The sequence below is a fragment of the Xenopus laevis genome, chromosome 9_10S (assembly GCF_017654675.1).
Source record: "Xenopus laevis strain J_2021 chromosome 9_10S, Xenopus_laevis_v10.1, whole genome shotgun sequence".
Taxonomy (NCBI): Eukaryota; Metazoa; Chordata; class Amphibia; order Anura; family Pipidae; genus Xenopus; species Xenopus laevis.
In genome coordinates, this window is record NC_054388.1 from 109591221 (window position 1) to 109602546 (window position 11326).

The 11326-nt window shown below is 39.1% G+C and overlaps 1 protein-coding gene and 1 pseudogene across 1 annotated transcript; both read left to right on the top strand.

The window, feature by feature from the left end:
* Positions 1 to 4030: 4030 nt before the first annotated feature.
* Positions 4031 to 6861, top strand: LOC108702332 (annotated as a pseudogene).
* A 515-nt stretch (positions 6862 to 7376) lies between these two features.
* Positions 7377 to 8578, top strand: LOC108702333 (taste receptor type 2 member 4). Its single transcript, XM_018237809.2, has one exon. It carries the CDS (start codon positions 7378 to 7380, stop codon positions 8293 to 8295), a length of 918 nt encoding a protein of 305 aa, XP_018093298.1. The 5' UTR covers position 7377; the 3' UTR covers positions 8296 to 8578.
* The last annotated feature ends 2748 nt before the right edge of the window (positions 8579 to 11326 follow it).

An 11326-nucleotide genomic window follows, 5' to 3' on the forward strand; every position in this document is an offset into this window, starting at 1 on the left:
TGTAAATTCAGTAATTATTGGACATACTCCAATTTCATTGTGACAATAATTCGATTAAAATTATGTGTTTCTGTAACCAATATTTATTTTTTTATGTGACACCACAAATTTGATTTTTTCTTTCCATTTTTGTATATTCAGGACCTTAGCGGTGAAGTACACACAATCATTGGCATTTTTCTGTCAATGAAATGGCACATTGTAGCTGTGGCAGCAATTGACTTTTTCCTCCTGAAACCGTGGATTTGATGTCTTCTAACTTCTTACCAAACAGAAGGCCCTAAAAAAGTAAGTAACAAAAGGTAGTTTAGGAAGCTGTGCCTGCTTCTCAGGGTCTTAACCACAGAGTCCTTCTAATAAGTATAGACAAGGCCATTGATCTTGAAGCTGGTGGTGTCTATTTTCGCATTAGTAAGGAAAGCTGCTACCAGATTTAGCTCTACCAGACCTTCAAGAATATCTTTCCTATCCCTTCCTGTTCTGTGAGTCTGATCCACACTGTCAATCCATATTCCAATGCTTTTCACTACTGAGATACTTTCCTTAGTGGGCTTAAAAAATTTCCCCACATAGATGAAGGCTCTTTTTAAGTCTGCTTTCATTCTCTTATCCATGGGGTTCTTAAGCAAATCCACATCATCAATTGGAAGAGCTATAAACTCTGAAATATGCACTATTGGAGCATCAATGTGCTCAAATCTTTCCTAGTATTTAAGGAATTTCTTCTGTATTTGGACATCGGTTCCCATTCTGACCGAACTAGCTCTTAAACTTTTAACTTTTTTTTAACTGAAGGCAGAAAGGAATCCTAAGCTTGAGAGATAAGGCCTATCTTACTGCTCTAATAAGGGGAGCAATAATAACAGTATCCACAGTCTTCCTCCAAACTATCGCTGTCCAGGGAATCCTCCCTACAAAAAAGACCACTTGTACCTGCTTCCTCGTAGTCTGAGGTCACCACTCAAATAATCCTGGCTGTTCAGCAGACTCCTCTCTGACAGATTGAACATTTCCTGATACTGCACCTGCCACAGTCCAAAAGCATGATTTGCAGAGTTTATTGTTAGGCATAGAAAGAAGATCAGAAGCAGCACAGGACAGTATGGATTTGGAGTTTGAAGGAGAGGCAACCCATGTCTGAGTCAAAGGATCAATCTTGACTAGTGATGAGAGAAATGGCAAAAAATTTGCAAAACACATTGAAGTCAGTGGGCGTCAACATTTTTTTACCTGCAACAATTTTTTATGTGCATGAGAATTTTTATTACTCCAAATGCATTAAAGTAAATGGACATTTTTCTTGTGGTGTCTCTTTTGTCTCAGCGAGTTTTTTGTCCTGGTGAAATTAAAGTGAATGGGCATTTTTTTTGTCCTGGTGAAACTTTTTTGCTGTTGTTGGAGCGAAATTAATTTCACCGGGAAATATGCCTGTAGAAAAAAATTTGCTCATCACTACTCGACTACCTTCTTCCTTTTTTTTCCCACAGGAATAATAAACATGTATATCGAAAAGTTATTATCCCCCCCCCTCCATTCTTTTACCTACTACTGGAGGCAGTCTTTCTGAGGGGGCAGCAGACTCTGGATCAGATTCCATTCTGAAAACAAAATTCAAACATAAAAAAATAACCCAGGCAGAATCTATACGGTTAAGAACCCCTGACACCAGAGTCACTAACTACTACCCGAAATTTATATGGCTGCTGCACACCTGTGCCCATGCTCTCCATGGACCCGCCACCAATGCGTCCTCCAACATGGCTGTGGCCCCTATCACTATCCAGGAACCCCACAGCCAACTAACTGCTGCCCTAGTTCCATCCACCAAAAAAAAAAAAAACAAGTCCCATGTCCTGCCAGGTCACAGGATCGCGCCCTCATAAGATGGCAAGGTTGAGTGAAAAGATAGTAACTTCTGCCTTCTCAGGGAGGGAGATATCTACAGAATGGCTTGGGGAAAAACACATGTGGCTATATTCCCTGGGCTGTCCTCTTGATGAAGTCCTGCTGCCTTCAATGAAAAATAAAAAACTGTCCTTCTGAATCAAGGAGCACAAACAGAAGAACAAAAAGATGCCGGGCGTCAATTTTTTAGGGCTATTTAAAATGAATGGGGGTGTTTCCTTCTCTATGGAGCTTGGGGAGGAGTTTGTGTAGCTGAAATGGTGTGGCCAGGGTAAAGCTGCTTAGTACTGAATTCTATAGAGACATGACAGTACATAAATCTGGGTTGTGCACTAAAGTGCAGAGTCTGACACAGTTTCATAAGTGTATATGGACATTTGAAATTTGGACTTGAAATTTGCGAGCACCTGTAATATTAATTTTAATGTTTGGTAGCAATTCCTAAAACCTGCATTTGATTATGAAATGTAAGGCCCTGGTTAAAATAGGGCAACAACTTTTAAAGGAGAAGGAAAGGCTAAAATTTAATAAGCTTTATTAGAAAGGTCTATATAAATACAGCAGTAAACCCTCAAAGTATTGCTGCTCTGAGTCCTCTGTCAAAAGAAACACCACATTTCTTTCCTTCTATTGTGTACTCATGGGCTTCTGTACCAGACTTCCTGTTTTCAGCTTAAACCTCCAGGGCTAGGGCTTGAGCATGCTCAGTTTGTTCCTCTCTCCCTCCCTCCTCCCATCCCTGCTGTAATCTGAGCTCAGAGCTGTAAATCAGCAGAAAGAAACTAAGGCAGGATGTGATGTCACACCAAGTTTATATGGCAGCTGCTATCCTAAACAAACAGAGACAGTGTCTAGAGCTGTTTACTCAGGTATGGTAAAGCATTCTGCAAAATAAATATAGTGTTCTAGCTTGCACTATTGTGGCTAATCTGTTGGCAATAAACTTTCTTGGAGATTTCCTTCTCCTTTAATGTCAATTTTGGGTAAAATGCAAAGAAGAAAAATGTGTTGAACTATACTCTTTGACATTATGTGAATATTTTTCTATTGCTTGTGTCACTAGTTTAACTCCTGTATAACGATTTATAACCCAAGATTAAACATTAAAATTATTTTGATAGGCAAAACAAGTATCAGATGGATCAGAAGAGTCTAGTTACAAGCACATGTTATATAAATATGGTGATTCCTGTTAAGAAAATCAGGTTCTAGAATGATTTGCATGTGTTACTGTATCTTGATTTCTGATCTGCATCTAATCATACAGGCAATGCTCGGCTGGAAGTAATATTGCAATTTTATAAACTAAGAATCAAATAATAAATACAAGAATATGTTGTCAAAATATGACATGATTTTTTGCAATTTTTCTTGTAATATCATGGACAAGGACCATCCTAAATTCATCCATTATACGGAGCTGTGTATCTTGGTGACTGGATAAAGAGATTGAAACTTGGTGCCTGTGATACGATTATACTCGCCATGGGTTTCACCAACCTGATTCGGCAATGCTTTGTAACATTTCATCTGGCAATCTTGGTTTATCATTAAAACTTCGCACCCATTGCTCCACTTCGCCAGGCAAAAATTTGCTCAGACAATGCTAATTCGACAAAATGAGTTTCGTTGTGGGTGCCGAACAGAATTAAAAGCTAAGATGCAATAGTGTTCATTGCTGCCTATCGCAAATTCATGAGGTCTTGCGCTCAGGTTAATTTGCATATGGCAGGAAATTTACAGTTGAATGGACGTCTTTATGTTACATATGTCCAGGGAACCTTGATAAAGACAATAGAGTTGTTATAATACCCTACACATGAGCCCATTGTAAAAGTAATGTTCCGTATGTTAGAAAATGTATGGGGGAACCCAGTTACACAAAAAAATTTTTAGGACTTTTGCAGCCTATCACCCTGAAAAAATGAAAAGACGCCATTTTGAACTTTGATGCTTTTTCCACTCACAGAATATGATGTAAGTAACTGAAGATTGAGGAAGATCTATGCACTGCAGTGCACTTCATCTGGTCTGAGCTGGTGAAGGCAGGGCTGGGGAAAGAGGTAAAGTTCAGTAAAATCCAAATTTTAGTGAATTTGCGGCGTAACCTCCATTAGTCAGAGCGATGTCGACTGGCGATAAAGTGCGAATGATCGCTAGTGTCTGTCTCTTTCGCTAGCGAATTGGCGCCTACACCCGTTACTTAATTGCCGATGTCCCTACTGGCGGTAATGCTGGCAAATTGTCGCCAGTGTTTGCCACTTCGCCTTTATTAAATCTGCCCCTATGTTTGCCAAAGAATTCCTTTTACTTGTAACCTTTGTATTGTTGTTTTCAATTTATCTCTCCTTTTGGCTCAACACCTGGCTCGCTCGCTACTACTGCATGAGACTGGTCAACATCCCCAATAGATTCTTCATCAGATTTAAAAGAGGAATTTCATTGTGGTAGCTCCCCTGCTACTTGGATCAGCGCTTATTTCAAGCATCATTAATGTGCCCATTTTTCGGACAATTCATGTAATAACTGACCAAAATCTCACAGACATTTATAGGGCAAATTTATTAAGCGGCGAAAATTTGCCAACGACGGCTTCCCAGGCAGCGCAACACTTTGCCAGCCGAAAATCCACTCAAACACCGCTAATTTGCTAACATGCGAAGTTGCGTCCAGGGCACCGAACCGTAGCGAAGTTGCGCTAGCGTTAGTTCGCCAAGCAAAGTGAAGTTGCACAAGCGTTGGCTAATTTGCATACAGTGGGAAATTAAAGTTGAATGGACGTATATGTTGCAGCAAATACATTACATTACACAAGTCCAGGGAAGCTTAATAAAATAAAATAAAGTTGTTATATTGCCCTACACATGAGCCCAGTGTATAGTTTATGTGCCATATGTTAGGAAATGTAGGAGGGAAGCTGGTTACCCCCCCAAAAAATTAAGCTCTTTTGCAGCCTATTACCCTGAAAAAAGGAAAAGACGCCATCGTTTTTTGGGACTTTCAACCAAATTTTGAGGAAGTCCAATCTAATCTATTGCACTTCGCCTGGTCTGAGGTGGCGAGGGCAAGTCTGGCTCATGAGGTAACGTTCAGTAAAATCCGCATTTCCGAAATCCGAATTTGCGCAGTTACGTCCATTCGCCAGAGCGCAACTTTGCCTGGCGATTGACTGTGAATGAGCGCTAGCGTCAATCTCTTTCGCTAGCGAAGTTACGCCTGCGCCCGTTAGTAAATCGACAAAGTACCGGAATGACGTCACACTGGCAAATTTTTGCCAGTGTTAGTCATTTGCCCTTTAGTAAATTTGCCCCTATGACTTTATGAATAATACAAAATTTGTATAATTTAATAGTATAAAGTATTTAGCTGCTTCCTGCCAACTATTATAACTTCTGTCTGTATTGGACTCAGCCTGATTTCCCTTCTGAAACATGTCCAGAGGATTAAGAATAATACTTCTCAGTTCTGGACTGCTAACATAACTTCATTGGAAGTGGGATCTAGAAGATAGATACATTTACCTTACCTTGAGTGCCAGCTCATTCTTTAGATTTTGGGCAGCTAATCCAAGCTAGGACCTCCTTTATATACATTATTAAAAGTATTGTCCTTATTTGGACTCAGCATTGGTTCCCTGAAACAATAAGACCTGGCTACAACTTAGAGGTGGAATAGATGCCAGGTTGCCTAGTAGACTACAACAATATGTGCTAATAATATCACTTCATTGATTTTTTGAGAAACTGTAACTATTACACACATCTATCTTATTTGGGCAGCAGTTCTGTACTCCATAATAATGTATATCTTTCCATTTAAAACCATGCTACCTCCAGGTTGCTTAGAAACCTATTTTGATAGGCAAAACAGACAAGTATCAGATATAGAGTCCCGTCATATATACCTGTAATATAGGCCCATCAAGGAAATCAAATAATAAAATGATTTGCATTTTACATCAGTTTTGTTCCATTTATATCTAGGTTGATCTGTGTCTGATCATATCCACAAAACTCAGTTACTCAAGTTACTCAGTTGGATGAGATATCGCCCTTTTGTAAAATTGGGGTCCTAGAAAATGCTGTCAGCATTCCACTTGTTTTTGGTATCGCTCTTGTTATATCATGGACATGTGGGACAGTCCTCAATTCATCATTTTGTAGCTGTGTATCTCAGAGACTGGAAAAAGGGATTGAACCTTGGTGCCTGCAATCTAATTATTCTCAGCATGGGTTACACCAATCTACTAATGCAGAGCATTTTAAGATGATGCTCCTGGCTTATCAATTGTATATTTATTTTACCAAACAATTACTTGTAACCACTGCCTTCTTTATATTAAACTTTGCAATTTCTCTCTTGTTTTGGCTCACTGCCTGGCTCAGCAGCTACTACTGTGTGTGACTGGTCAACTTCTCCAATAGATTATTTATTGGGTTGAAAAGAGCAATTTCCACTGTGGTTGTAAACTGCCTACTGGGAATAGTGGTTTCTTTGTTCTTTAATCTAATGCCCAGTATTTGGTAAGTGGAAATAAAAAGAGACCAACATCTAACAATGATTGATAGGATCTTTGACAATAATATTGTGCCTGTTCCATTTACTTCCACAGTTACTTGGATCCTTCCAACTTGTATAACATTCTTCTGTATTGTACTCACTCTGATGTCCCTTCTGAAGCATATCCATAAGATGAAGCAGAATGCTTCTCAGTTCTGGAATCCTCAACTGAAGAGCCACATAAAAGCTTGCAGGACAATTCTACTTCTTTTGACCATGAACTTGATATTCTTTCTTGCTATTTATTTTTCCTCCAAGCTCCAAGATAAGGCTGGAGATGTTGGACAATATGTACCCTGGTTTATTATTATGTCAGATCCCTCAAGTCAAGCCATAATTCTCCTGTTTGTGAACTCCCGGTTAGCAACCTGGTCAAAGGTCTTGTTCCCTCAGTAAAAGGGTCTTAGGAATGTCATTTTTTCTATTGTAGAATAATTATTATGATCAGTCGAATGGTTCCCTGACACCGATTTAAGCATATTTTGAAGTTAACCTTTAGTGTATAATTACTAAACAAATCAATGAGAATTTTGTTTCTATGATGTGATTATTGCATGGACTTTAACACAGGCCTTCAGGAAGGGTGACAGGGTGTTAGCTGTAAATTGATGATAAAATTGTTGGTTTTTCCATAATTAAATGAAACATTGATATTTACTTTTTTTTTTACAAATGTTCTTTGTCATAGATTGCATTGCGGGCGCCACATGTGCTTTAGCACAGGCGACTTTTCATTATAGCCTATGGGAAGACACGCTGAGGCAGTTTGGGGAGATTGTCGCCCAGAAGACAAGGCGATAAGTCGCCAGGCGACAAAATCTCCCCGAATCTAATTGTCTGATCTGCATCTGATCATACCTGCAAAACTCAGTTGGAAGTAATATTGCACTTTTGTAAGAGAGTCACTAGAAAATGCTGCCAGAATTGCGCTTAATTTTTGCTATCGCTCTCGTCATATCATGGACATGTGGGACTATCCTAAACTCATCCATTTTAGCTGTGTATCTCAGTGCCTGGAAGAAAGGATTGGATCTTGGTGCATGCAATCAAATCATCCTCACCATGGCTTGCACCAATCTACTCTTGCAGAATATTTTAACATTTCATCTGATCTTCCTGATTTATCGGCTTTACATTCTGTTTGCCAAAGAAATATTTTTAGCTGCTGCCTCCTTTATATTTAATTTTTCAATTTCTCTCTCATTTTGGCTCACTGCCTGGCTCACCAGCTACTATTGTGTGCGACTGGTCGACTTCTCCAATAGATTCTTTTTTCGATTAAAGACAGGAATTTCCAGCGTGGTTACATACTGGCTTCTGGGAACAGTGGTGACTCTGTTCATTATTCAAGTGCCATTGATTTGGAAACTAGAAATAAGAACCTACCAAAATCGAACTACTATTTATAATAACGTGAACAAAAATTTTGAACTTATGTTGTGTAATGCCATATTCGCTTGCTTCCTTCCAACTAGTATAACTTCCTTCTGTATTGGACTCAGTCTGATGTCCCTTCTGAGACATGTTTGGAGGATGAAGCAGAATACTTCTGAGTTCTGGAATCCTCAGCTGAAGAGCCATATTAAAGCTTGCAGGACAATGATTCTACTTTTGACTGTAAACGTGATATTCTTTCTGGCTATTTTTATTTCTTCGCTGAAGCTCGAATATACCAGGCAATACATATCCTGGTTTATTATGTTGTCAATTCCCTCAGGCCAAGCCATAATTCTCTTGTTTGGGAACTCCAGGTTAGCGACTGTCTGGTCAAAGGTCTTGTGTTTTCAGAAATTGGGTCATATGAATGATATTGGTCCTACTTTAGAATAATTATTATGGTATGCAAAAAAACATTAGGACAAGAAATATCTCCTTCTCCAACTGTAGCTAAATGATCTCTTCCAGCAACAGATTTAAGGAAACTTAACACGATTTATATGTTTGCATGTTAGTGGGAAAATAGTATAGATAAAAGAATAATAAGAAATAACATATACAGAGTTCATATCTCATGGTTCGTTAGGGGCATTATTGATCCGCCTATGCAGTTTTTATTTGTAAAGATTTCTATTGCTGGCTTCTACAGGCTACTAGTACAATTTGTTATCATTTTAAAGCCACAGAAAACATGAATTAAATATGTGGTGCAGCACCACTGGAAGCAGAGGAGTAAACTAACAGGTGTGCGGTGGTGAGAATTACTGTATGTAACCCAACCATTTTGTGTTTACTTTAGATAAGTAATTTTGGTGCCCTATGTTTACTAACAAAATGAAATTTATCAGAATTTTGAAATTTATCAGAGCGCAAGTCATATGACTGGGGTCACCTGTGAAGCTGACATGCCTAGCCCCTTGTGAAATTTCACAATTAAGGGGGTTATTAATCAAAGTCTGAATTTATCTCAATATTTTCTGAAAAAAAAAAAAAAAACTCTGATCGAATCCGCACAGATTTTTTTGGGCTTATTTATTGATACACTTTCCAGAAAATTTTGCTTGTGTGAAAAAATCTTTCATACAATTTTTTTGGATTTTTCACCCGAAAATTGAGAATACTTCAGGGTATTGCCAAAAACCCAGCGCACATCAAAAAAGCATCGGAGCTTCTCCCATTGACTTATTTGCAACCTCGACAAGTCTTAGATGCAGGATTTTCAGATTCGGACTTTTCCTATCCTTGGGGTTTAATAAATTCTGAAAAATTTGTGTTGGCTTCTATGATATGGTTGTTGCCTCATTTATGCAAGAGGATATAAACTTAATATAGATAAATGCTTGATTTCAAAGGCAGATGAACTAGCACTTAATAGTAATGTCTGAGTGGAAAGGTTTTTATTCACTGTATAAATGATAATTTAGTTTTAAGCTAGGCAAATCACATATATTTACTCATATTTAATAGCTTAAGTGTTGCCTTAGTATCAATTATAAGTTAAGGTTCTTGTATTTGCTTATAACCCATATATTAGAAGGGTGACAGGATATTAGACGTTAGACGGTAATTGAAATGTTTTTTTCTTGAGGTTTGCAAGTTGTTATGAATGAATTAATTTGTGCAAATGGAAAATAAACTATCTTTTCATTCCTTCGTGTTTGATTTGGTTTTATTTGTAATAATCAAGCTATCATTCAGTCATCAGTTCGCTACCGAAAGAGACAGAAGCTAGAGGTGATTTGCGCTCTATCGCCAGGTGACTTTACGCTCTGGCGAATGGACGTTACTCTGCAAATTCACTAAGATGCGGATTTTAGTGAACGTTACCTCTTTCAGCAGACTTGCCTTCTCCAGGTCAGACCAGGAGAAGTGCACTGGAGTGCATAGATCTTCCTCAATCTTCTGTTACTTACATCATATTTTCTGAGTGGAAAAACTTCTAAGTTCAAAAAACGCTGCCATCTTTTCTTTTTTTTTTCAGGGTGATAGGCTGCAAAAGTCCTAAAAAAATATCTTTGTGTAACCGGTTTCCCCCATACATTTTCTAACATATGGAACATTATTTTATAGTTCATGTGTAGGGCATTATAACAACTCTATTGACTTTATTAAGGTTCCCTGGGCACGTCTAGTTATCAGTGTAAATGTAATGTATTCGATGCAACTTAAAACATAAAGACATCCATTCAAATTTACCGCCATATGCAAATTTGCCTGAGCACAAGACCTGTAACGCATTTGCACTAGGCAGAATTGAACGCTAGACCATCTTTGCTTTGATTTGCTCACATTGCCGAAGTAACACTAGCGAAAATTTGCCAGTGTCCCTCCGTCGGCCAGGACAAAACTTTGCATCCTAGTAAATTACCGTTGTCCCAAAAATTTTTCGCCTGGTGAAGTGTTGCGATGGGTGCAAATCCGTCTGTGGTGACTTTTCGCCCTTGAGTAAATCTGCCCCAAACACTCTAATGTATAGTAGAAAAAAAAGTTTTCGAAAAAACTTGAGTGACATAACAGTCACTGAACTCAATACATTTTGCAAATTTTTGGCAAAGCAAAATGGGACAGATTCTCCCATCACTAACCATCAAGCTACACAAACAACAATGAAGGTCATGCTCATGAATGTATTTTATCCACTGCAAGATGCAGAGAGCAGCCAATTACTGAACACCCCTTAGTTCTCATGCTCTTATGACCAAGGACATGGTCAACGCCATACAAGGTCAAGGCAAGGATGCTAGGAACGTTTGTGAATGAATGAATACAGAAATATGAGAAACACTTCTATCCCAACTTCTATAGCCCATCCGGAGAAGAGGAATTCTCATGCACACAACAGTAAAGTTTTCATTATTGGATTTAATCTGTACATTGTTGTGCTGGGAGGGGGTCACTGACCCCCAAAAACACTACAGTGTTCACTTCCTCTTCTTTATATGACATCACACATTGTACTGGCGGCTAACTTAACTCCTATTGGCTGTGTCTGCTGTCAATCTGCCACTGCTTCCTGTGCTGTGCTCAGGCCCGGATTTGTGGAAAGGCCACCTAGGCCCGGGCCTAGGGCGGCAGGATTTTAGGGGGGCGGCATTCTGCCCAACCACACCCACATTGGGTCAAAAACACTGGGGATGCGCTGGTAATATAATATTTTTTTTAATTTGCCTTGTGACAATCCCCATTGCTCCTGTCCCACTGGAGGGGACAGGGGCAACGAACGGCAGTGGGCCTAGGGGCCCCCACTATGTAAATCCGGCCCTGGCTGTGCTGGGGAATTTGAGCAGCATTCAGGTACTGAAGAGAAACTGTACAAGTTTGTGAGAGGGAGGGGGAGTGCTGCAAAGTAGTGATGGGTGAATTTATTCGCCAGGTGCAAATTCGCGGTGATTCGCCACCGGTGAATAAATTCACAAAAATTCGC